The sequence below is a fragment of the Microplitis mediator genome, chromosome 11 (genome assembly GCF_029852145.1).
Source record: "Microplitis mediator isolate UGA2020A chromosome 11, iyMicMedi2.1, whole genome shotgun sequence".
Taxonomy (NCBI): domain Eukaryota; kingdom Metazoa; phylum Arthropoda; class Insecta; order Hymenoptera; family Braconidae; genus Microplitis; species Microplitis mediator.
Window position 1 is genome coordinate 15,816,528 of NC_079979.1, and position 27,877 is coordinate 15,844,404.

At 31.5% G+C, this 27,877-nt stretch overlaps 1 protein-coding gene and 1 long non-coding RNA gene across 3 annotated transcripts in view; one reads left to right on the forward strand and one right to left on the reverse strand.

The window, feature by feature from the left end:
- The window catches only part of LOC130677814 (lysine-specific histone demethylase 1A), a 255,640-nt gene extending 229,029 nt beyond the window's left edge, over nucleotides 1-26,611 (forward strand). Inside the window, exons 10-13 of the mRNA XM_057484686.1 lie at nucleotides 22,113-22,405; nucleotides 24,116-24,328; nucleotides 24,641-24,851; nucleotides 25,925-26,611. Coding sequence (XP_057340669.1) covers nucleotides 22,113-22,405; nucleotides 24,116-24,328; nucleotides 24,641-24,851; nucleotides 25,925-26,097 — 890 coding nt within the window. The 3' untranslated portion in view covers nucleotides 26,098-26,611. The remainder of the gene's footprint in view (nucleotides 1-22,112; nucleotides 22,406-24,115; nucleotides 24,329-24,640; nucleotides 24,852-25,924) is intronic.
- The window catches only part of LOC130677821 (uncharacterized), a 108,262-nt gene that overhangs the window by 40,673 nt on the left and 39,712 nt on the right, over nucleotides 1-27,877 (reverse strand). The window lies entirely within an intron of this gene.

A 27,877-nucleotide genomic window follows, 5' to 3' on the forward strand; every position in this document is an offset into this window, starting at 1 on the left:
TCTATATAAGATTCTATGTATTGTCACATCCCGGGAAAAACGGATTAGATCTGACCAGATATAATTATATCTGGTCAGATCTAATTATATCTGATCAGATCTATTTATATCTGGTTAGATATGGGATTTGAGATATAATCAGATCTAGTTATATCTGATCAGATCTAAACAGATATAACTATATCTGAATTGAAAAATACATCAGATCTGATCAGATCTAGTCATATCTGATCAGATCTAAACAGATATAACTATATCTGAGTTGAAAAATACATCAGACATGATCAGATCTAGTCATATCTGATCAGATCTAAACAGATATAACTATATCTGAGTTAAAAAATTCATCAGACATGATCAGATCTAGTCATATCTGATCAGATCTAAACAGTTATAACTATATCTGGATTGCAAAATACATTAGTCATGAAAAGGTCTTATCATATCTGGCCAGATCTAAACAGATATAACTATATCTGAATTGCAAAATGCATTAGACATGAAAAGGTCTTATCATATCTGGCCAGATCTAAACAGATATAACTATATCTGGATTGCAAAATACATTAGACATGAAAAGGTCTTATCATATCTGGCCAGATATAACTATATCGAAGTTGTCAACAGCATCAGATTCGATCAGATCTGATTAAGTAGTTACCCGGAGAAAGTGATTTAGATCTGACCAGATAAAATTATATCTGATCAGATAAAATTATATCTTTGCAAATCATTTATGTCTGATCAGAACTAATAATTACACATGATCAGATCTTATTATATCTGGCCAACCACCGTTTATATCCGGTCAGATCTAATGAGATATAATTAGATCTAGGCTAGATAAACTGTCAGACATGATTATATCTAGTCAGATCGGCGTGTATGTCGTAAGATCTGACCAGATATAACTATATCTGAACTAAATACAACAATTAACATAATCAGATCTTGTTATATCTGCTCAGATATAATCATGAAAATTGTTCATATCTGATTATTTACATTCACGCGATCACATACGTGGAGCAGCGCAGTGGATAGCGTCAAAGACTTTGGATCTGAAGGATGCAGGTTCGAGCCCAGCAGTCATCGGGATTTTTTCATCAATCAAATTCATGTATAACTCTTCTAAGTAACGTTTCTAATACGTTAGATTACATTTCGGATCGAATGAAAACTATATTATTTTTTTTTTGCAATTTAATTTTGTTTTTTTAATAGGGATCCCGGGAAAAAAGGTTTAGATCTGGCCACATATAATTATATCTGATCAGATCTGTCCAGATCTCGTCAGATAGAGACAATTTAAAGATCTGGCCAGATCTGACAAATCAGATCTGATCAGATATAATTATATATGGTCAGATCTAAATCGTTTTCCCCGGGATATATATTTGTATCTGTAACATATATTTTTTTATACATGTTTACCATGTATGATATTTTCATGCGGGAGTATTTTAACATCGCCTACACCGGTGTTATTTCATTTTAACACCGTGTTAAATTGAGTCCATTTTTAACATCGCTCTTTTCACAGCTGATAAATTATTAATATGAAAATAAATGAGTTATATTTAATAATTAATTTGTAGCAAAATAAAATTGACAGATTTCGAGAGTCGCAAAATAAAGTCCATATATAATTTGGTTTTAAACTCGTTTAAAATTAATAACAAACTGTCAAATGTCAGTAAACTTGAAATTTTAATTTAACTAAACATATTTATAAAAACTTTTATATTTTGTTTAAAGTCATAATTATTATTAAATTCGCATAAATTTATGCGTGATAATGATTTTTTATTTCACAAACTGACAGCTAAATAAATGGAAACAAATATTCTTCTCGACTTGTCAGGATACTATTGAGGTTAAAAAACAAATTGTTTAATTTACATAATCACGTATAATCATTAAATTTACCATTAAAAAATACATTAACCATTAATATTAAAATAAAAGGCAAAATGCGTTAAAATTAGAAATATTCTATCTTTAGTCTCAAACTCTGAGAAAAAAAATATTAAAAAATTAGTGATGAAGTGAGTAAGACAAAACGAGTCTCTCACTCCCACATATGGACATATATATATGTATACATATATACTGATTCTCATTTTTCACACCTCACGGTCGAAGAACCTTGCGAGGTTAGCCTTGTCTTGCCTTTACTTGCCGAGTAGAGGCTCGTCCGCGCATATACACCCGCGCGCTCAAAGCTCTGAGATATTAATCTTGACGCCGGTACTCATATCCACAGACTCCATGCTGCGCAGGACCAATAAAACGAATCGAACGTCCAAAAAATTAAATACTATTTCACCGTTTCGAGTGATAATGATTTACGGGACAGGATGATGGCTCGTTTGCCACGACGCTATTTTTATTTATTAACTTTTTTTTTTTTTTTTTTTCTTAAGTAACAAAAATATTTAACGTTAGATATCAATAAATCATGCGATAAGTTGTCAATTCTCAGACAATTAATTTGACTGATTAATTCAGATAGTAAATAGTTAGGAAAAATAGTTTGATCGTGACATGACAATTAATGTTGGCAAGAAGTCGTTGATTGGCGATGTGTAACATATGCATGCAAAGACGCGGAGTAATAAATTTATCGAGGTAACAAAAAGAGTTTGGTGGGTTACGAGAAAGATTGATGGAGCTGTGTGAGGTGAGAGAACGAGAGATTTAACTCTCAAGTTGGATGTTGGATGCATGGATGCTCGAAGAGATGGGGGATGGAGTGTGGTAGTGTAGTAAGTGGTTCCCTTTTATTTAGCCTCTGACAGTGTGATCATCCGAGCATAAAAAGTCCTACCCAACTGGCACCGCACATGGTTCGCCACCTCGATTCAAGCTAACTACCCGAGACTATTTTTCTCCTAATGCTTAACTGGTCATTTTAAAATCCATCAGACTCCAATTGCTTGTACAAGACAAAAGCTTTTTTGTTGCCTAATGGAATAACGTTTTTTTTCATGCTGTAATGACGTGCTATTATTTTTCGTGATTTCACACAATATTTATTAAAGTATTATTCTTACATTTTTTATCACTCAGAAAATGTTAAATTAATTTATTTAAATGAGAAAAGAAGGCAATTATTCATTAGTAGCAGCACTTGCCTAAGGCTTCTGATGCCAACTCAATTTCTGAAAGACTTCAGAAGCTAAAATATTTAAAAATAATTAGCTTTAGTTTTAAAACTTGAACAAAAATTAAGTGTTTGCTGCATACGCCTAAGGCTCCTGAAAAATAGACATTCGTCGCTACGCGTTTGTTAGTAAAAAATTCGAAAATAGTTAAGCGAAAGAATTAATTTGTATAAAAGGACAATAACGGGCTAGGGGCAGCATTCACCTAAGGCTCGCGAAGCCAAAGTATTTAATAGAATGTTATTCTTTGTGAAAGTGAAAAAATATTTGAGTTTAATTAGACTTAATAAAAAAGTAGAGTTAAAAATTAGATGCTGGCAGCATTCACCTTAGGCTTGTGGAGCCAACGTATTTACTAAAATCTTAATTTTCGTGAAAGTGAAAAAATATATTGGTATAATTAGACTTAATAAAAAAGTAGAGTTAAAAATTAGATGTTGGTAGCGTTCGCCTTAGGCTTGTGCAGCAAACACATCAAGTAAAAATTACTTTTAAAATAATAGAAAAATATTGATTTTGATGAAAAAAATAAGACAATTATTAAATATTCGCATCATTAGCCTAAGGCTAGTGGAACAAAAAAAAAAGATTTTTTTATCAATAAATTTGAAAAATTCAACAGAATGCAGGAAGTATATATTAGAAATTAACATTAATGTAGTAAGTACGTTAAAAAAAATGTTGTGAAGTTAAGAATGAGTCATAAGTAAAGAATGAAAATGGCGAGTAAATTATCATGGCAAAAATACTTTGACAAGAATGGCAAATAGTTATAACAGAATGGACCTCCCGGTAAGAAAAAAGAATCAGGGAGCTGATTATATATCTATATATAGCTATATATATGTATTATATATGTACAGTAGGTTTTAGCAATTTTAACACTGTTCAAGAAGAAGTCTCATGATCATATTTTAAGTAAGCAAACTTAAAAAAATAAATAAATATAAAATACGAAAGATAAAAGCAAACAGTATTTTTTGGTTACTCATTTATTTTAGCGTGCGGTAACAAAAGCAGCAGACATTCTTTATAATATTTACGTCCAGGGAAATACAAACAGCCAAGCGATCGTCGTATCACATGAGGGACATTACTGCCAATTTCGGCGATAAAAATTTGACTAATTGGTGGTGGGTTTTTCGGTTGCTCTGAAAGCCCAACCGCTGAGCGAGACCACTAAATCGCTCACGCCCGTCTAACCTCCACGCGGACGTCAGTAAGTGGCCAGCACACCAAAGATCTCGCTGCGTTGCTCACGAAAAAACTTTTTTACAATTTTTATTTTTTAAATAAATTTTAAAAATTATTTTTCGGGTCCCAAAAATATTTTAATTTATAAATTCATAACTTTGGTTCAAATTATCGCATTGGAATGAAAAAAATTTCGTTTTTTAACTCCAAATATCTTATTTGTCATATTTTTAATTACTAACATAAAAAAAAAATTTTTAAGAAATATTTATTGCAAAACCTCCGAATTTTTTTCAAAACTTGATAAATTGAAAATAAATTCATGAAAAAAATTCTTTTTAATTTAAAGTTAAAGATTAGAGACTTTAAACTTTTTTATATAAAAGTATGGAAATAGACCAAAATTTTCTTACAGTAAATGGGGAAGATGGTCCTTAGAATTTTACCCTCAAATCAAAAAAATTTTCTATTTCTCAGCAGCTTAATAATTATTTTGAACCTTCTCAATAACTGGAGCCATTCAGAAGAAACGAAAAAAATGTTGTAAAATCCAAAAGTGCACACCTCAATCGCTCATTTTATTTTTAATCATCACTTTTATTATATAATATTAATGTATTTTTTTTTATTATGAACTTTTATTTCCCTTACAAATTATCAATTTGATTTTTTTATTTCTTATTTTCAGTTTAATATTTTTTTACTAACATTTGTTTTTAAATATCCCGCCTTTTGTCTTAGATGTCGCTTTTTTTTCAAACATATTGATATGTTAGTGCTGCCACCAGTAGTTGATAGAGAAAAACAATAAAAAAAAATCTGTCTATCGGTTGACCCTGCGGGCCAGCCCTAAAACTTCCCACTGTTTTCAAGCTCTTTGAGCTCGAAAACTTTGTCGTGAATACATTTTCGAGCTCTTCAAGCTCGAAAATACTTTTTGATGCCGTTCGTTTCGAAAAAAATAGTTTTTTCTTTATCCCTTAGTCGAAAGTACGCACTTCCCTCCCTAATTTTAAGGCCTAAAGTCTCATTTCCCTCTCCTAGTGGAGTTACACGCGCCCCACTTACATCGCCGGGAGCAAAAAATTTTTTCGTGCCTACGGAAACAGCCGGCTGCTGCCATCTACTGAACGTCTACCACTTTATCAATAAAATTTTTGACGATAACATCATAGATCGTTGCTTTATTTATATGTATGTCAGTGTTTTCGTGTCTCGTTGTTTGTGATATTTTAAGTAAACAGTGTACTTGCAATAATAAAATGACTGAAAAAGTATCATCTGATGACTCTATGGACGAGGATGAGGTGATAAAAGATTTTGATGCAGAGGCGAGGTTAATTATTGAAAGATTATGTATTCATTTATATATTATTTATTGGCAGGAAAAAAATCTTGTTCATAGGCATAAATTTATTTCTTTCGAAAAAAAATAATTATTTTTTATTTTTATTTTTTATAAGTATAATTATGTCTTTTTTTTTGTTTTGTTTTTGATGCCTGCCCCCGCCGACCAGACGCACTCGCTTCGCTCGTGCTTTCAAATGTCGCGGGGCAGGCATCAAAAACGCAACAAAAAAAAAAAGGGAGACGGAAAAAAATTAAAGTTTTATGTATGTCCGAAAGAGGCGCGTCAATAGGGAGCAAATAAAAAAAACATGGCCGACCTGTCAGCTGAAGGCAGAACGTGGTTGTGTTGTTTATAGTATTCAAAAATGTAATTAATAAACGTACTTTCGACCAGGTATAAAGAAAAATCGTATACACCACACGGGAAGATAGTTAAAAGCCCTGCCCTGTGTGTCATGATGCCCTCGGCTTCGCCTCGGGCATCATATCACACAGGGCAGGAATTTCAACTTTCTTCCCTTGTAGTGTAATATACTATTTACCATTTTTTCTCCAACGATATCTCTCAAACGAATCAACTGATTGAGACGGTTGAGGTGGCAATCGACGCGTTTTATCAAGTTCTAAAGCTGATCGAATTTTGAATTCGATTTATCAAGTCGTTTTTGAGATATTTCGAAAAAAATTAATAAAAATTTTTTTTTTAATTCTTTCGACGGCGGTTTCTCTTGAACGAATGAACTGATTTTGATAGTTGAGGTGGCATTCGACGCGGCTTATAAAGCTCTAGAGCCCAGTCTATTTTGGAATCAATCCATCGAGCACATTAAAAGTTATCCGAAAAAAACACTTTTGAAACAATTTTATTTTTGGAATATCTCTGAACGAGCCCTACCGATCAAGCTCAATTTTCTTTCAGCTTCAAGATATTGACAAGCCGCGTCGAATGACACCTTGAAGTTCAAAATCGGTTCATCCGTTCAAAAGATACATGTATTTACATACGTACGTACGTACATACATACATACACTCGGACATCATCTTGAAAATAGTCAGAATAGCTTCCTAGGACCTCAAAAGGTCGACATCTGATGGAAATTCGATTTTCGTAAATCGGACCGAAACCAATAACTTCCCGAATTTTTGAAAATTTACAATTTTCTTAGCGGGAAGTTAAAAAATAACAACAGTAAAAATAGCAGCTAAATTTTTCACGAATAATCACTTTTACGTCGTTAATTAATTACAATTAAACTAAAAGGATTCAGATAGTAATTTTCATAAGGGTTCTTGTGATCAAAAATACGAAGACAATAAAAAAAAGTCAAGCCGATTAATATGTCTATCGAGAGTTATCGTGTTTACGAAGTTTCATACGCAACAATTGACAGCACTGGTTTCTTGAGTTTAAATAATTTATTTTAAACGAATAAAATAATGAATCGACTTAATTTTGGTTTCAAATTGTTCCTTAATAAATTTTCTATATGCTAGTATACAATTTTACCTATCTTGGCGTAATAAGAATAGTGTAGAAAGAATTTTATGTGAGTAAAATAGTCAAATAAAAATAACCGTTCATAAAGCACCCTCAGCGCTTTCGCGCTTGAGGTTTGCAAAATAAGAAAATTTTTTGATAACTTAAAAGGCCGTCTTCCCCCCTCTCCCCACTATGTCATGATTGAAAAAACGAAAACAAAAATTTTAAAGTCACTTCATAATAAATTAATTTAAAATTCCATACTCAAAATTTTGAAACGTCATTCATTTCGTTGATACGAGAATTTGAAACCGTTACTATTCAAATTAAGTAACGACAAAATTTGAATGATAACATAAATGAAATACAGTCTAAATTGAAAATAAGACAGCAAGTATTACAATAATTTCTTGACTTTGAAATAAGTTTAAAATTGAGACAAAGTTTCAGTGGAATGTATGATGATAAGCGTCTCTCAGTCTATATAACATTAAAGGTACTCTGAGAATGTTTGAAACGTCAGTCGAAAATTTCCTCTTGCTCGCACTTGATTCTCTTTCCCTCATTTATTCTCATTCCCTCTCCCCCTTTTCCATTCCACCTGCATATATTTTAGTACACGCACTTTGTGCCTGAATTTCTACGCACATATTTAACGTGTGTGTTTTCCATGGGAGCGTGACATATGGGGTGGCTGAAATTTCAGGAATGTCAAATTGCGTATCTCTAACTAACTCCAAAGTGTAGGATAATACGACAGCAGCGACAAGGCAACTAAACAAAACGGCTGCTATTGGCAACGAGTTGTTGTGAGTGTAGAATTTAATCCAGACACAGACAAAGGAAAGAGAACGTCAAAGACAAAGGGATGTCTTTCATGTTGTGTTATATAGAATTTAAATTGGTAGCGAGGATCAGATATTAGAAGCTATGGCAGGTACGCAGATTTTATTAGTGTAGGGAAAAAATATTTAGTATATAAAATAAAATGTAGTAAAGTTGAGGAAGTAAGGAAACGGGGACTCAGTATGACCGTCAATAATTTCAGTATGTAATGAGGCAAACTGTTGTTCGCGGGCGGACAATAACGTCCATAATTCACTGTCCGGTCTTTACTTTGTGTCTCTTATTCCCATACGAGCCTTTAACACACTATTTATTTTTACGTACTTCGGTCCAGGCAACTTTTTATGTGGAATCCAGTAGGCTTGCCGAATTACCCGGTTTTTTTTTTGATATTGTACTGGAGATAAAGATAAATTTATATTTTTAGTGGAAAAAAATTTAAGAGGTTTTCTCAATTTTTTTTTTTAACATGCGGATTCTAATTAGCGGAAGTTTGTTCTTTGAATTTTAGTTTGACAGAATTTATTCTGAAGTAATTTCTATAAATGACTTAAAAATTAGGGGGAAAAAATAAGCCGGTTATGAAAAAAAAATATGAATAGTGTCTACAGGTTTGTAAAATTTTTAAAAATTAATATCTTAGATTCTAATTATTAGATTTCATTAAAAAACAATCAGTCTATCGGTTGACCCTGCAGGCCAGCCTCAAAACTTCCCGCTATTTTCGAGCTCCTTGAGTCGTTTTTTGAGAAATCGAAAAATCGGACCGAAACCAATAGCTTTCCTTTTTTTGAAAATTTCCAATTTTCTTAGCGGGAAGTTAAAAATTATGTCAATTTTTACTGATCACGAATCAGTAATAAAAATTTAATATTTACTTTAAAATATAATAAATTAATACAATAAGTAGAAGAAAAAAATAACTCAGAATTAAAACGTTAAATAAAAAATAATTTTCCAAATTTATGTTGCCAATAAAATATTTTTTGGGCAACAAATTGGTTGAAAAAAAATTCCCCGAGGATTTCATCCCTAAAAGCAATCGTACGAGGCAACACATCACAAGGATACATATATAAAAGGAAATGAATGTACGTTGTATGCCATCGGCGAGAAGGCAACTAACATTCTTCTTTTTATGGGCCCGCTAGTTGTTATTTTGTTGGTTGTTTTAATCCTGAGCCTTTACTTTATTACACTGACATGTATATATATATATATATATATATATAGCCTATAGTATATCCTATCTGCAGTACCAGTACCAGTACAAGTACCAGTGCCAGTTGTAGAGTACCAATCAAATACCAAAGTAACGTTTGTACCCACGTGTGTATCATACTCACTGATGCACACATTACTCAAGGTGTTTATTCAATTATTTCCGTTTACGACTTCACTCGCCAAAGCCACAGAGCCTCACTATCCACCCGGTATTTTATCACATCAATCTATTAAATTATTATTATATTTATTGCTCATTAACGTTTCACTTATTCATTTATTAGAATGATGAAAATTCATTATTTTATTTTTTTAAATATTCTTTTCACACTTCAATTGCGTTATTAAACCGACTTTTTTACTTTTACTTTCATTCCTTCTTATTTGATTTGAAGCTGGAAATTCAATAAAGAAATAAAGACCTCAAAGTGGATTGTCCTGTTATTGACAAGAAATTTAAGTTTCTTTGACACGGAATTTAATATCAACAGGAAATTACATATTTTAAAATAATAATAATCATTAAGTGAAAAAAAAATTTTGTATACTTGACTTTGACTGGGAAAAATAATTTAGTTCTGATCAGATTGGCATCGATTTAATTGTTTTGAATTTTAGATCTATATAGATCTAGAGATACTAGTGTAGATCTCTTTTGATTTAGAATTTTTTTCAGAATAGAACATTTCAAATTTTTACTTGATATTTTGATCAATGAAAATCTGAATTATTTTTTTACGGGGCATTAAAACAGTGTCTTAATTATTGAATTTACGAACAAAGTTATGCAGATCTTTTTTGTAGAAAATTTAATTTTCTACAAGATTACATTAATGTATATTTGGCGTATATTCAATAGATTTTTCATAATTCAACTTCAAAGACTAGAATATTGATTTTATTTTTGTCATTTTCAAAATTACTTCCTTTGAACTAAAATTGTAGAGAAGCAGACGGCAATCAAGAGATCATCAAAGTTGAGTAGCATTGAGGTAGCACATTAGTTGGATGGGTGACCCCTTGGCAAAATAGCAGTTAACCGATAGATTTTTTTTTTTTTTTTTTTTTTTTATTCATGTATGATTATATATAATTATATATCATCAGATCCTGCCAATTTTGAGATCTAATCATATTTTTGTGACAGACACTTGAAATCTACGACATTTAGCGCCTATAGCCGGCAGCTAAAAATATTAGATAAGATACAGCTGGTAAAAAAGATACCTAATCGTTCTAATAGTGACGTCATCATTGGATCAAAATATATTTTTTGGTTACATGTGCGATAGCAAACGACCAAAAAATATCGAAGTAACTTAACGAGCCATCTTGTGACAAAATTTATCATCATTTTAATTCGTCCACTTACCGACTTCTCTCTAATTTTCAACAAATACTCAAAACAATCTTACCAAATAAATAAACGCGGATTTATAACCTGCCATTTATAGGCACTAAATGTAGTAAATTTCAAATATCTGTCACAAAAACTAATGTATTTATCTAGTACAATCGAGTCTAAGACGCTCGTGTGTTGTTACCCTCGCCTTCGGCTCGGGCACCAATCTTCACACTCGCGTCTTAAACACGATCGCACTCGATAGATAAACTACTAATAAGTTATTGTATAAATAACTTTATATGATTATGTAAGATTTTATATGATTATATAAGATTTTATAAAGTCTTATAAGTTTTTATAGGACCAATTTCATTATAAAATTTTATACGATTTTATATGAGTCACTTTTATATGATTTATATATGATCATAGAAAAACTTTTTTTCCCGGGTAAGTATATCACTGATTGAATCAGCCGAATTCGCAGTGAATATTCACTGATTTGCAGCACTTTTCACTGATTCATTTTAAGAGAGCAGAGAAATAAATTTGCTACAAAAAACAACTTTATAAATTTCTTTGCCGACTCAATATTTTACAGGTCATTTTAATTTAAAACTTTCATAAAAAAATAATGATAATAATTTTTATTATCATTATCATTATTAAAATTTTATAGTGCGTTATTTCAGGTATTCGCACTTTGCTTAATTATAACAATTACAATCCCGTATATAATAAAATAATGCAGCAAGATTAAAATAAAGTGAATTTAAGTGAAAGTGTGAAGTAATAATTCACATGACGTGTTGCAAGACTTAGATGTATCGTACACGTTTATGATTATACGCTTCAACTAAATCATGAAAGAAGAAAAAATTATTTCCACAAATATTTATTATTATTATCATCATCCAATAGGTTGGCCATGTTGTCTATACATGATTTATTTATCTGGATGCTGTAATACATAACAATTACTTTTCTGTCATAAAAATTTAAAGAATTATATAATTTCTAAAATTAAAAAAAATTGTATAAAGTAATAAAACAATTTCTCACGTGAATTTTATCTCAACTGTCACCAAGAATCATAAAATAAATATCAACTTGGCCCTTAGGGTATTTATATAATTGAAGATAAAATAGAGTTTAGAATGTCGATTTAAGTTTGTTGTCCTTAGGCTGTACTGTCATTTTATTTATTATTTTAGTTTTGTTGGTTTTATTTAATATTTTTTAATGGTATCGGCACAATGTTGCTGTAACCATTGCTATCATCACCGTATAGCGGGCAAGGAGCTGAAGCCGGGGAAGTAGGAAGAGACTGTAAGGGAAAGTTGAGGAATGGGGTCGTTCGTGAGTCGGGTGCTGAGCTGGACGTGAGTGAATGAGAAAGACGTGGAGGAACGGAAAAATTACTACTATAGCTAGATAGTAGACCAAGTTGTAGTAAAAGAGAGTAGAGTAGCAAAGAGAGAAGAAAAGAGTTGAGTAGAGGAGAGGAGAGGAAAGCAAAGGAGGATGATAACATTTCACGGAGGCAGCTTCGACATGCCGCTGTACCACCGTTGGCTGGCAAACTTTGCCTCGACGCAGTGTCTCTTAGCAAATTGAATTTCCTCGTCACTGGTTCTTTCAATAGAGACCCCAAGGCAAGAAAGAAATTCTCAATTCAACTGTCCCTTTTCCTATTTCTCTCCTTCTTTATTTCCTATTCCTTCATTCCCTTGCTTACTTTTACTCATTTTACTCGTCCTAGGATCTTGTTTTCTTATCTGTCTTATTCTCAAGCAACTACTTGTCCTTTTATCTTTTACTGCACAACGATTACCTTAGAAAGGAAACGAACCTCGTAGAAAATGTTGTGGAGCAGCTCCAAAAGGCCGATGTCGTTTTCATTGTTCTGTTGTACAAACTTCGGCAAATAAAATGCCCGGATTTTTTTTTTTATTACTGATGCAAACATTTAATTTTTCATTGTTAATTAATATTCTTCGAAATTAATTACTGATAATTTAATCACGTGATATTTGGAGTTTAAATATTTACAGTTGATGAAAATTTTGTGAATAAATTACTGACGTAAATTGCAAGTAAATATTTACAATTTTAACCATCCATGGATTACAATTTCACCCGTATTAAATTTAGACTATAAAATTTTAGGAGTAAACTGGGATTAAATATAGAGCGGATGATTTTTGTTTATTTAATCCTCGGAGGGAAATTTACTCTGAGAGTTTTATTTAGTTGAATAAAAAATCGTTTTTATTAAATATAGTTTATTTCAAAAACAAAAAACCCTGGGATCGAAGTTGATAAGGATTAAAATCTACGTTCACTCCGAAATGATTCTATTATTGACAAAAACTCTCTATTTCGTACGCGGATTTTTTTTTAAACTCCGAAACTTTGAATGAGGCAAAACTCGCATTAAAAATTCTCAGTTTTTTTACAAATAAATTTAGTTGATGGATCGGTATTAGAAGACAAAGGGGTAAACTGGGCCCACAGAAAAAAATATGGTCTGTCCATAGCCTATGTTGACTCCCCCCCTTCCCTGTATTGTAAAATTTTTGATCACCCGTAATTTGGATCCTCATAAAATTCTGCTCAGAAACAAAATTACTTTTAATACTTATTAATTATTAAAAATTAAATGATCGTCCTTTTGAATTGCAAAATAAAAGGCTGATTTAGTTTGCAAAGAGAATTGAATGATAAAAATTTGCTTCTCATATTTTATGCAAAACATTAATATGAAATTGTGGACAAATATGATTTGGATTTCTCCATAAATTAGTAAATCTCCCGAGTCAAAAAACAAATTCTAGTTTAGTCCTCAAAAGCCTCAATTCCTTTGATGTTTTATTTGCCGCCCAGAAAGTAACTCTACTTTAGTACTCAAAATCCTCAATGAGAACTATGAGGTCTAAATGCGAATAATTTATCGATTTTAAATTATAACTAAGACCTCAAAATCTTCGACGAATGAACAGTTATATTTCGGTCTTTGAAAAATTTTAGATACACTCAGAAAATTAAGTAATAAGAATTACTATCTAGTTATGGTAAAATTTCTAGCGTCAATCCGATAGTAGTGAATATTATCTAGATGATTGTATAAATCATCTACAGTAGACTCTGGTTATAAGTTACATCGGACGCTCTACTCACTCTCACATTAATTTTATTTTTTCCTGTAAGTAAGAGTATAGACCGAAACATTACTTATAACCAGAGTATACTGTAGATTGTAATATTCACCATATTTATAATAATTGCTACAATCCTGTATCTTAACTAGAGTTAATTATTATTATTATTCTAAATAGTTATATTTATAATCCAGATGATAACAGTTAACATCAGAAATGATAATTGTTCCAATCCTGATAGTAACTGTTACGAAATTTATTGCAGAAGTTATCATCCAATAATTATTAATTCTATTAAAAAAAATTATAACATTAACTCTTTTTGGATTGAAAAACGTTCTAATTATTCTAGATAATTGGAATTAAAAATTTAGAAAAGGGAGAGAAAATGCGTCGAATGAGGCTTTTGAGGTTCAAATTTTGATAAAATTATTCCTGTATGTTTTGAGTATTTTGAGGCTCTAATCCAGATTATGTTATTCCAGATTAGTCCTCAAAGTGGTAAAATTGGTCGTAACTACTACTGTGAGGACTAAACTAGGATAACTTTCTATACTGTTGTCAATCTTAAAATTCTAAATTGATCCTCAAAAACCTCATTGAGAACTTTGAGACTTAAATCCGAATATATTTTTTGACTCGGGCTGTCGTATTGTTTTTGAAACAATTTTTGAAACAAAAACTTTTTTTTTGTATTTGAAATATAATTTGACTTCTGATACTTCAAAAATAAAACTCCTTTTTTTACACCACGGCTGTTTTTATTTTAACACCGTAGTCGAGATTAAATTTAACACCGGATTTTTTTTACGGTGTATCTAATTACTGAAACCAAATTAAAATTTATAAAAAAAATAAAAATTATATTTTATTTACGTATTGTTGTATCTAATAACAGTACGTAATAATTTTTTATCAATAGCCATAATAATTTAATGGGCAAGTCTGCAAGACCGGTAATTGGGAAATGTACGTGGAGCCCTTATATTCCGAGCTAACAGCAGTCATTGACTTTCCACGTGGGAATCTTTTCCCATGTAACGACTGCCCATTCAGCCGTTCTGTTCCATCGAGTTTCCTCCTCCACTAGCACACCCAGTGACCTGTCAGCACTCTGACTGCAGATAAAAATTTCATAAATTTTTTTTTCGCTCATTCCTCCACTATTTTGTTTCACCCCCATGACTTGCTGTTAATTTTTTCTCAATCTTCAGATTAAAAAAATTTCTCCCATCAAATAAATTGATCTCCAAGATCCCGAAAAAATGAATTACAAAAAATAATTTTTTAAAACTTAATTTGCATTAAATTAATTTTTTTTGCCCTCCGGTGAATGTAAATGATAACAATCGTGGTACTGGTGTACAATATCACTATCACAGTTTATATCTATGTTCCAATAATCGGTTTATATATTTACTTATATAATAATATGAGTTTTATCAGCATCGGGAAATAAGCAGGAATTACGTACAGGAAAATATTTAAAAATCAAGTAAATCACTGGATATATAAAGTGATTCCCGAAGGGTTTATTCACGTAGGTCGTTGTTGTAAATTGAATTTTTATAAAATTACAGTAAAGATTATGTTAAAGAGTTTGCGTAGGAGTATTTCAAATAATGGGCGTGTTGCTAAAAAAGTTCATGAAAAATAAAAGAAAAAAAAGAGTTAAATGAGGGAGTAAATAAAAATATTTAAGAGTCTAAAGAAAGAGGGTATTGGTATTGGTCGGTCTTTTAAATAAAACACATTTGTCCATTCTTCTGCCCACGAGTTTGAAGTTGGGATATGCTGAGTATCTTTGGAACCCCGTGAATGCCGGTGCAATAATTCCGAGGTAATTACTGCTGGTGTATGGGGGGCTTTATTGTTTCCCGAGCTCTTTTGTTACCATTTTTTAAATTTTGACTAAGTGGACGCTTGTGTAAGAGATTCAACGGAGTTGTTTATTCTTTCTCAAAAATTTTAATTTAATTAAACTAAAAAAAAAAATTATTTTGATCTGGGAAAAAATTTAGAGATATTTAGTTTTGGAACTTGGGTTCAAATTATCGGGTGATGAAAAAATATCTATTAAAAATTTTTTTTGAGGTCACGAAAAAAAAAAGAAGTTTATGAAATTTGGAAACTGCCCAAAAAGTATTAAAAAAAAAAATTAATTAATTTTTTCATTTGAAAATTTTTTAAAAATTATTTTCACCGTCGAAATTAGTCAATACTCTGTAAAAAATTCGGAGATTCAGAGTGATCATGGATTTTCAAAATTCAAATTCACTCTATCATTTGCAGTTCTAGAGTTGGAAAAAAAATCACTCCGTGTATGGGGTAAATCGGGAGTTTTTTTCAGCGGATTGATTTCGAAGTGATCTGGATTTCATTTAAATCCGCCCGCATGAAAATATCATATATTAAAAAATATATGTTACAGATATAAATATATATGTGACAACACATGAAATCTTATATAGAACTATATAAATTTTGGCCGATTTTATTATATTTCTATATATGTTTTCTCTTATATGATTTCATATATTTCTGTATAACTTCAATATATTATTTATATATTTAAAAACTTATAATTTTAATATATTCAAAAATAAATGTTATTTATATATGGAAACAAATAAGAATACATTTATAATTCATCATTACATGGCACGATATATGTACCATGTATTTAACTTTATAAATTTTTGTATATTTTTCGATATATAGAACCATATAAATTTCCCCATATATGTAATAATAAATAAAATCTATTTTTCTCTGTCTTCCTCAGAATATATACATATATATGCGCTAACTTATAAGTTTACATATATGATTATCAATATATATAATACATGAATTAACTTATAAACTTACGTATATAATTAATTACATTAAAACTTACTATATTATATATAAGAAAATATATGTCGTATTTGGCCATTTATATGGTCCCATATTGATTATATATTTTTCCGTATATATTTATCATATATGGTATTTTCATGCGGGCGCATTCACTCCGACCCGTAGTTTAAATATTAAATTTTACTCCGCATTCACTCCGCTAATTTTTTACAGTGTACAATTTTTAGCGTAATTATTATCACAAAAATCCATAAAATATATATCTGAGAGAACAAAAATTGAAACATTAGCAAATGAAAAAAATAAATGAATAAAATAAAAACGTGTGATGGTCGATAGTAGCACTCGCAGGGGTTTGATGTGGCAATTTCAGATAAAATTCGCGGATTGTAAAGCGCGGTAAATCCAATTTGCTGGAATAATTCACGTACAAAGTGTCGGTGGTAGTATGGAATCCAGCGGGACAAGGGAATTAAAAAGCCTGAGGACAAGAGAGTATTCAGTTTGTACCTTCATCCCACTATACATATACACAAATATATATATTCATACATGTGGATGAATTTTTACTACTATCAACTTTATCAGAAGTTTTCGCGAGCACAAACCCCACTTGTAGATTTTAAAAACCAATGTGCCAGCAGAAACCGGTGGTATGTTACCGATTGAATGGTTGCCAGTATAAAGGCTGAGCATCGGCACGTAAAAACTCACTCTGGACTCAGAAGGGGTTCGTTGAACTTTATGGGGGCCCGTTTGCCTGTTTTTCTTTTTATTTCTCTTTCTCTTTCTCTTTATCCTTATATTTGAGTTTACTTGTTTTAATATTGTTATTATTATTATTATTATTATTATTATTATTTTATCTTTATCCTTATCTTACTCATTTCCTCTAGTCAGAGTAAACCTTTCTCTCGTTTTTGCTACACTCGCGGATCTTTCAGTATTTGACTGTTCCCTAACACGGTACAGTATACTACTCGGGTTCGACTCCCGTCGAGCGACAGAACGCCATAAGCAACCAATTTAAATGTAAATTGAAAACCACCGTGGCATACAAATTGTTCGACTCACCGTCAAAATATACTATGGTGAGAGCTAAGATCAAACAGACGACACGCCGGTTGTGAGGGTGGGTTATATTTATATTTATACATATATGTATATGTATACATTCATTTATTTAATATTCATATACAAGTGACACACTTGTAAACAAAGTAAATAATAATAAAAAAGGAATCATCATTTTTTTCTATTATTAGTTAAAAAATTGGGTCCATTTTTTTTAGCAAATTGATGTTCAATTTAAGAGAACGGGGTCTTTTATTTTTGGATTATTGGAAAATTGTTACACGGTTGTTGGATTAACAAATTTATATTTGTACTTGTGTCAATTATCCGTTTCCGTCAGGGTTTAATTTATTTAAATTTTGCAAAGTGCTGGAAGAGATGTTTCAGATAAAAACGGATCGGGACGCAAGTAAATTTAGAATGAACTGGATGAGAAAATTTCGACGAATAATAACGATCGGAGATATTTTTAAAAATAGTCGTTTTTTGACAAAAATTATTTATGGAACTTTAAAGATGGTTATGATTTAGTTATTGAAGAAAAATTATTTTTTTCGATGCTAAAACTTGACGGTTATTTGTAGGAAGTAAATTTAGCTTTTTTCGAAAATTAAATTTTTTTTCTGGTTATGGGCAGTAAATCCCAATTTTCTATCGAAATTTTATAGAACTAAAATGAATACAAAAGTGACATAGCCATTAAATATTAATTTTAGAACTTTTTTAATGTAAATCAAAATATTTATCCCGAACATTATCGTGGAGGTTGTGTGAACTTTTTATAACTTTTCCACTATCATAATTTCAATATTTGACTTAAAAAAAAAAAAATGTTTAACTTCCCGCTATGATAATTGAAAATTTTCAAAAAAGGGAAGTTATTGGTTACGGTCCGATTTTCGAAAATCGAGTTTTCATCAGACCTTGACGTTTTGAGATCCTTGGAAACTATTCCGACACAGTAAAAAATATTGTGTAAAATCAACACAGTTTGTGTGTTAAAACCGGTTGACACGAAATTTGTGTTGAAATTTCGACACAAACTTTGTGTAACCCCTTTTTAACACAAAAATTATGTTGAAATATCGCCACAAGAGGGCGCAAAGAATTCCACAGTAACACACAAAATGTGTTAATAAAGAGTTTATAACACATTTTTTATGTTACAAAATAAAGTGACACAAACTTTGTGTTAGTTTAACACACTACAATTTTTAACACAAACCGTTTTCGACACAAATACACAATATTTTTTACTGTGGACTATTTTCGGATGAACGTCCGGCGATGTGTGTGAAATGTATGTTCTGTCGTGTCTAACAGTTTTTTGAGCTCGAAGAGAAATTTTATTTAATCGCTTCTATGTACTAGCGTTTTTCCAGAAGACGCCTGATACCCCCAGGTCTTGATGCATCGGACGCCTTAATTTTGATCAGGATCGCCGTCTAAGAAATTCTATAGAAATTCTACAGACAATCTAGACTCAGCTTCCTGGGCTCGAAAACAGCGGGAAGTTTTGGGGTTTTCCCGCAGGCGGGTCAGCCTCTTTTCATACTTTTTTTTTCGTTTTAATATTTCATGCATATAAAAATTCACATATATGTCTAAATATCAGTTCATCAATTTTATATAAATTTATACCAAAACCATATTTGCTCAAAAAATGTATCAACGTCTATTTTTATAATTGTCATCAGCAATCAGATAGATAATCGAGCTTACGCGATATACAAAATCAACAAAACGAATCAAACGAAAAAATGCAAATGCAAATCTCCAAATAAAAAAAAATAAACAATATCAATAATAATAATAAATCTACAAGTGGTGAAATGCATAAACGCGGAACGCATCGTTAACGCTGTTTTAATTGGCTAGTGCCGATGTGTGTTATGGTGCTGGTGCAATGTGCGAACGAGTTTGACGATGCAATAATGGCGGGTGTAAACGAAAATGATGGAGGATGTGTGATGGTTTAAACAACCAGGAGGGCGGTCCATGTTAACTTATACATTATACATCCAAATATATCTGCATATATATATACATATATGTATAATATATACGCCGCGGGGGTGAGAAAAACCTCAACGGGTTGTATCAATTTTTTTTTATCTTCGCTTTCGATTTCGATTACGTGCCAGGTGAGTAATGATTATTTATGGGAGAAAAGAGTCGACACTATTGCCAATAATTTTTCATAAATATTTCTATCTATATCTATATGTATGTATAACATTTATAGAGCTCGACGTGTGCTAGAAGACATAAGAGCTCGTAAAAAATTACCAAGTATCGCGTGCGAATGCACGACTCTTGATCCAGGAACATGGTAGAGAAAGTGCAGATGCTTGCATCGTATCACGATCAAATGTTTATGTATATACACTAACAGCGATTCTGGGTTGCTAGACCTTTTTTTTGGATAGAGGTGAGGCGAGGTGATGATTTTAATTTTTTTTTAAAAATAAAATAAAAATTTTTATATTTATAAGCGAAATAAACTCGGGTATTTTATTGACTACGACTCACTTTAAGAGAATACTATCTGTCTGACGGTAAATTATTTCTGAATTTAAGCTATTTATTGTGGGAAGTTATAATACATGCGCGGTTTTATTTTTTTTTAAGTGAGTTCTCATTCAGTTTAAATGGGAGCGTATTTGTTTTAACGACTATTGCTTGTGTGGTAATTTTATTGATAAAAATTATAATTAAATTTAATTTTATATTGAGTATTTAAATTTATTATTATTTAGTATGGTCTTAGGGAGAGAGTGGGAACGAATTTTTGTAAAATCCTGTGGCTGTAATTTAAAAATAAAATTTTATAACTATTTTGGATAATTTTTTTGTAGAGTACTTGAGGTGCTTAAAAAAAAGTCATCAGACAAAATTATTATGAAGATTATAATTTTTTTTTAAGTATGGAGATTAAAAGAAAAACCGGCAAAAAACTGAATTCTTGTGATGATTAGTGATGCGGAATGACCGTCATTTTGAGTTTCGGTCACAAGACCGCCAGTGGACCGTCTTGTGACTGTCCCATACAAAGTCGCCGAGCTCCGAAATTTTTCCATAGATCGGCCGATGCCTGGTTTGCAATGATTGGCCAATAAATGGCTAACTATACTGGCCCGTGTATGGTGAATTATTGGCAGCCGTCTTTTTGCTTATAAAAACGGCACACAATTAACCGCCGTTCGTTGGCCAACGGTTTGATCGAGTGCTTGGCATACCGTTATCATCCGATATTTAGCCGATCTTCGGCCGATGCTTAAAAATTGGGCGTCATTCACGACCCAGTAATGGGCCGATTCTTTTGTTTTGTATGGGGTCCTAAATAACGAGCCTGTTCAAATGCGAAATGACAGTCACAAATATTTCGGTCAGAGTCCGTCATTTCGGACCGTAAAAATTTTTTGTCACAAATTTTGATCGGTAACAAAAAATTGTAAGATGTCGCCACAATTGTGACAGTCCGTCATTTTATTAACGGTCCGCTAACAGTCTTGTAACCATGACGTGCCAATAAAAAATGACCTGACCGGTCAGACTTTCATCACTGATAATGATGAACCTTTAAACCTTTGTAACTTAAAAACTATTAGGTCCTATGATAATTTTACTCTGATCACTTTTGTAGAGCACAAAATTCCCTACAAAAAACTCTGACACTTTTTTTCTCTAACTCCAATAGCTTCGACGCAATGACGCAGACGAATAAACGTAAATATAAAGTGAGCTACTGAATTAATTTTTAAACAGCTCCAAATTCTGTTAGTAACTTTATCGTAAAAAATTACCGATTTTGATTTTAAATACCACTTATATATATGTGAAAAAATAAATAAATATCTCAAGATATCCCAAGTACTTGGCAACAGTAATAAAGGGATCGATGAACGAAAATGCAAATTTAAATTACGAGGCTTTCGTCGGGCTAACAGATTGCCGGCATAAATTTTAATTAACGAAATGGACTACGCCACAAGAGTTGCTCTGATGGTAGCCACGCACAAGCATCGTCGTAATTAACCCACGAGCAGAGATACATGCGCGTCATTATTAGAACATACCGTACGCTCACGGTTATGGAATTTGAATGTCCCACCAACGTCCAACTCCTTCTCACTTCTCTCTCTTCAATCCGCCCTTTATGTCGTTTATCTCACGTGCGTCATCCAAACCTTATCTCAATGGACGCTATCATTTATTTTTATTTCGTGAATTCGATTTTTTATCAACAAAAAACTGCGATATCAATGACGTACTTTTATTTATTTTTTTTTTTATTAAAAAAAAAACTATTAACGTAATTTTTTATTACGAGTATTTTTTATGGCTCGATAAAATTTTATTTGATGCTTAATAAAATTTTTATTTATTGTTTTTATTTTTATTGCAGTTAGAAATGGTTATTCGTGTGTGCCCGTTGCACTCTCAGAGGGACTCGATATCCGATTAAACACCGCGGTAAGAATCGTCCGGTACAATGATACCGGTGTTGAAGTATGGGCAGCACCCTCTAGGAGTCCACACACCAATGTAACTGTCCACAAAGCTGACGCGGTCCTGGTGACGCTGCCACTCGGGGTTTTAAAAGCTTCAAAGCCACCCTCGGCAGTAAACTTCGACCCGCCACTTCCGGACTGGAAGTCGCAGGCAATTCAACGTCTTGGATTTGGTAACTTAAATAAGGTACCGTGTATACTATTATTATTTTGTGTACTTATATATAAGATTATATATATAATCTAAAAGTTGCTCAAGTAGCCACCGTGAAATTTTTATTTATTTTTAAAAACTTAAGAATGGAAATTTTCAAATCTGATTATTTTTCCCCATTTAAAATTTAAATATTTAAACTTTGAAACAAATTTTTTTTTACCAAACATTTGTAGGTGACCATTTTATCTCAGAAATTATAATCGTTTATAAAAAACATCATATATATTTGTAGTAATAAATTCTTACGAATTGAAATAACAAAAATTAGAAAATTATACAAAAAAAGCCGGAAAATTTTTATGGTGACCATTTTACCCCATACAAAAAAAAACTCTGAGACTAGAAAAATTATTAGTAGTGTCGTGACTTTTGCCTGTTTAAAAAGTACTAGGGAAAAAAATGGGCATCGAAAAATTTTTAAATTCAAAAGCCGTGATTTCAAATGAATCGTTTATTTGAGAAACCCCATAAGTCAAGAAAAAAAATTTTTTCAGGAAACACAAAAAACATTTTTTTTTAAAAACTTGACATTAAAATAATAAATAAATAATTGGATACAATAATGTTAGCGTCTCTGAAAAAGATTCAAATAAGAAAAATTTAATTTTTTAACTGAAACTACTTAAAAAAATTATTTAAAGTTGATTGACTTATGGGGTTTCTCAACCAAACGGAAAAAAAGTTATAAAATCATTATTGTTTTTAAATGTTTCCATTCAAATCATTTATTACACTGATAAAATGAAGTATTAAATATGTATTTGAACTCTAAAACTCAGAAATTACAAAAAATTATAATTAATTTAAACATTTTAATTAGTAATACAACAGTCAACAATAAAACAACATTTGAAATTAATTTCCCAAAAAAGCGCGAATTTTAAATAAAAAAAAAAAAAATTTCTGTAAAACTAAAACTGCAATTGTTCATTTGAGTCATTGACTTATGGGGTTTCTCAATTAAATGAAATTGCTGTCACCCCGTTAATTTTTTTTTAAACGCTGATTTGATGCATATTTTGATTGATTTCTATGGAGGGATATCCAAAGAACCCAAAAATGCAAGAAACCCAATTTAACTTATGGGGTTTCTCAAATAAACGATTCAAATAACAAAGCAGTTAATTTTCATGATTTATAATTTTTATAATATTCAGAAACCCGCATAGAAAAACCAAGACAATAATGCTAAAAGCTGACAAATGAACCCGCCATAAAAAATATACTTTACTCGAAAAAATTAAATTCAAACGATTGAACAGAACAGTAGAGTCATGTGGGGCAAGTGCGCGCTGTGGGTGAGTGTGCGCACACTTGTCCCACATGACTATAGTTAAATTCGAAACGTGAATAACTTTGACTCAGATATCCTCAACTTAAAAAAAAAATATTTGTCAATGAAATAATAATTTTAGCAGATAAAAAAAAAAACACCACATATCATTTTTAGTTTCGCAAGTCACCCTTACACCGACCTTATATTATATAATAATTTATCATCTTTGAAAAAAAAATTTATCAGTTTTGGAATGACCGTTTTACCCCTGTCTTCATATTTACTTTCCCCTTAATATTTTCTTGTTTAACTTAAAAATTACAACCCAGAAAAAAAGTATTGGAAGGTAAAAAAAAAGGAGTATAGACACGAAATAAACATGTGCGTGATTATTTAATTTGCAGGTTGTGCTGTGTTTTGAGCGTATTTTTTGGGATCCAACAGCTAATTTGTTCGGGCATGTTGGTAGCACAACAGCCTCCCGCGGTGAGCTATTTCTGTTCTGGAACTTGTACAAGGCACCCGTTCTCTTGGCTCTTGTTGCAGGCGAGGCTGCTTGCGTTATGGAAAATGTCAGTGACGACGTTATTGTCGGTCGCTGCATTGCTGTGTTAAAAGTAAGTCGTGTGTCTAACTAATATACTTGGATGCCTGCTCACCCAACCGAGTATGTTACATTGCTCACTAATATATATTATCCATTTGCACACACGCACACATGCACACTACTAAGTAAAGATCAAGTAATACGATCTAGTGTCTTGTATCTTAACTTGCAGTTCGTTAGTGTGAGTGTGTGAGTGTGGGTATAACTAGAAGCACGTAGAGCACGAGAGTTTTGTTGGCGAACACGATGCTGCGGTTTAAAGTTATCTAATATATAGCTAAACATTTGGTTATTGTTGTTTGTTGTTGTTCATTACTTCCAGGGTATATTTGGCAACCAAGTCGTGCCACAACCGCGTGAGAGTGTCGTTACGCGGTGGCGCGCGGATCCATGGGCACGCGGGTCCTATAGTTATGTCGCGGTAGGCAGTTCTGGAAGTGATTACGATCTTCTTGCTGCTCCTGTTGCACCGCCAGCCCCGCCAAATCACCCGTCCGGAGCACCACAACCACTTCCACGAGTCTTCTTTGCTGGTATTTATTCCACTGAACAAAATAGCTCATAATTATTTTTTTTTTAATTTTTTAAACAGCTCGTAATCTGACGGGAAAAATTTTTATTTTTTCGTTTGTTGAAAATCCATTCAAATTTACATTCAAATTTTTTTTTATCTGTAACTTGACAAAAAAAATTTTGTACGAAAGAATTTTTTTTATCCCGATGCAATAATTGGGCCAAAGTTACAGCCAATGAAATTTTGACAATCTGACTTAAGGTGAAAGCCCCTATACCCGCTCACTTTTCATTGGAGTGAGATTAAATCAGTCAATATAAATTAATAAATAAAATGAAAAACCATATTTTTTTTTATAGTTATTTTTTGAAGTTTCGAGTATTAGAATAAAATTTAAGTTGGAAGAATAATCTTGATAATTAATTATTATTCATTTTTTAATTAAGGTCCTTGAGTGTACCCATAGTCGCTCACTAAAAGTTGTGATGCACCATTACTCGACCAACACATGGCCCTATAGTCGCTCAAAGACAATATCAATTAAACTATGATAAGTTTATTAATTTGGACAAATAATTTATAAATTATACTACTTTATTCTTCCATAATATAAAATTTCATGAATTTTAAAAATGTATTTAATAAGATATAGTTATAAAAATTCTTAAAAAATTTAACGTGACCTAAATTTAATCTAACGAATGAACGTTAACGTAAAAAATGCCCGGCTTTGCGCGATTTTGAAAACAGTCATTTAATTTAAATTTATAATCTATTATAAAATAATTTGATCCATCATATTTTAATATATTTAGATTCACAAATAATTATTTATCAATAATAATATTTTTAGTTGTAATTTTTTGTAATAAAAATTATAAAAAAACGCATTAAACAGTTAAAGTGAGCGACTAATGGTACTGAGCGGGTATAGGGGTCTTTACCTTTCGTTAAAAGAAAATTATCGCAAAATTTGATAGAAAAAAATTTTTTAATTAGAGAAATTAATTTTTTAGTTCGTTTTATCCTTGAGCTTTAAAATTCAATCATTATTATTGACACAATAAAATTTTGATTACGAAACCATGACAGGTGAGCACACAATCAGAAACTATCCAGCGACAGTGCACGGCGCATTTCTGAGTGGATTGCGCGAGGGCGGTAGAATAGCAGATCAGCTTTGCGGAAGTCCTTACGCGCCGCCAAACATACCAACATCTACAACCAACACACCAGCAACATCAACAACCAGCGCATCTCAATAAACCAGAAAATACCCCGTGCAACGCATCTTCGAACAACACTATTTTAAAATAATTTTGCCTCCGCTTTGCAGAAAACCATCCAATTTCACTCATTCCATTCCAAATACTTTTAGCAAAAACCCGAAAAAGTTACAGTCCAAACATAAACTACCAGCCTTCCGCTCCAATAGTTCCGTAGTTTTTTTTTTTCGTTTGTGCGTTAACTTTTTTTTCGTTTTTCATTAAATCTTTTTCTCTACAAACTTTTTCATTATGACTTTGAATCTGAGTTTGAATAGAAACCCAGAAGGGAGTCTACTCTCGAGACCTATAACTAAACAAAAAAGGTTTTTTTTTTATCTACAATCTGTTGGCATCAGTTTTAGAAGCTATTGAATTTTTATCGATCGATTAAAACGGTTGTTACATTGTTGGCTTTGTTAATGCTTTGAATTACTTTCTATTGCTAACATATATATTTATATGAAGGGAGTATCGTGACAATTAAAATAATAAAAATAAAATTCTCAAATAAATAAACGATTTGTAAATCAATTTATGATTGAAAAATAAACAAAATTTTAAAAATATTTTAATTAATCTCAATTACTTTTTTTTATAGTTTACATGATCAGATATAGCTATTTGATGGAATTATAGGAAGTATATAGAGCTTTTATGCAAAAAAAATCTTCACTGAATATTTTCAGGTGGTCATCTTACTCTCCATTAATCAATCGAATGAAATTCGGTTGTTTTCGAAGTACAATGGAGAAAAAATTTTTTTTTAGGTGGGGTAAAGGGTCCCAGGAATTCCGTGAAAAAAAATTTTTTATTCATAGTGAAACTAGATCTAAATTTCATCATGAAACCCAGATCGTGACACAAATATGACTTTCATCATAAATTTGTATCAACAACTTTAATCACGAGAAAATAATGACTCAGTCAAATTTTTATCCAAGTGATCCGAAGTTTATTCACTAAATTAATTTTACAATCAAAATTGATACATCGATACTGCTATTCTAATACGTCGGATCCCACATTTGGGAAATTTTTCAGGAGATGATAAAAATGTTTCACGGTTGGCAAAGAATATTATTTGTAATATGTTTACATTGGTATAACCCGGGTCACAATATCTAGCCTCATCGAACCCAAATAAGCCTCAATCCAGCCTCACTGAGCAAAAAAAGCATTTTGAGCCTCAAATGATGTTCAAAAAGCATCAATGAGCCTCAAATAATGCTTTAAGAGCCTCAATGAGCCTCAAATGGTGATCAAAGAGCCTCAAATAATACTAATCGAATTTAAATAACATGGTCGAGTAGTAGGTTCATTTCAGGCTCATCGAGGCTTCTTGAGAATCTTTGAGAGTAACTTGAGTTTCATTGAGGCTTTTTGAACATCATTTGCGGCTCAAAATGCTTTTTTTACTCAGTGAGGCTGGATTGAGGTTTATTTGGGTTTGATGAGGCTAGATATTGTGACCCGGGTTAACCTACAAATTTATTTTCATGTTTCTCATAAAATACAGGCCTTTGTAGGGAATAAATAATTTTGAATTATATGCTGTAAGAAGAGTCAAAAATTATGTATAATTACCTTCTTTCTGATATCGTTAATTACTTCCTTAAAATTAACTTAAAATTGAAAATGGTAAGCGTGACTGAACCTATGTGAATGTGGGATACGACATATTAGAATGGCGCGAAAGTCTGCGTGTGGGATACGACATATTAGAATATTTATTTAAAAATACTAAATAAACAATTCGACCTCTAAAATGTTGACATAA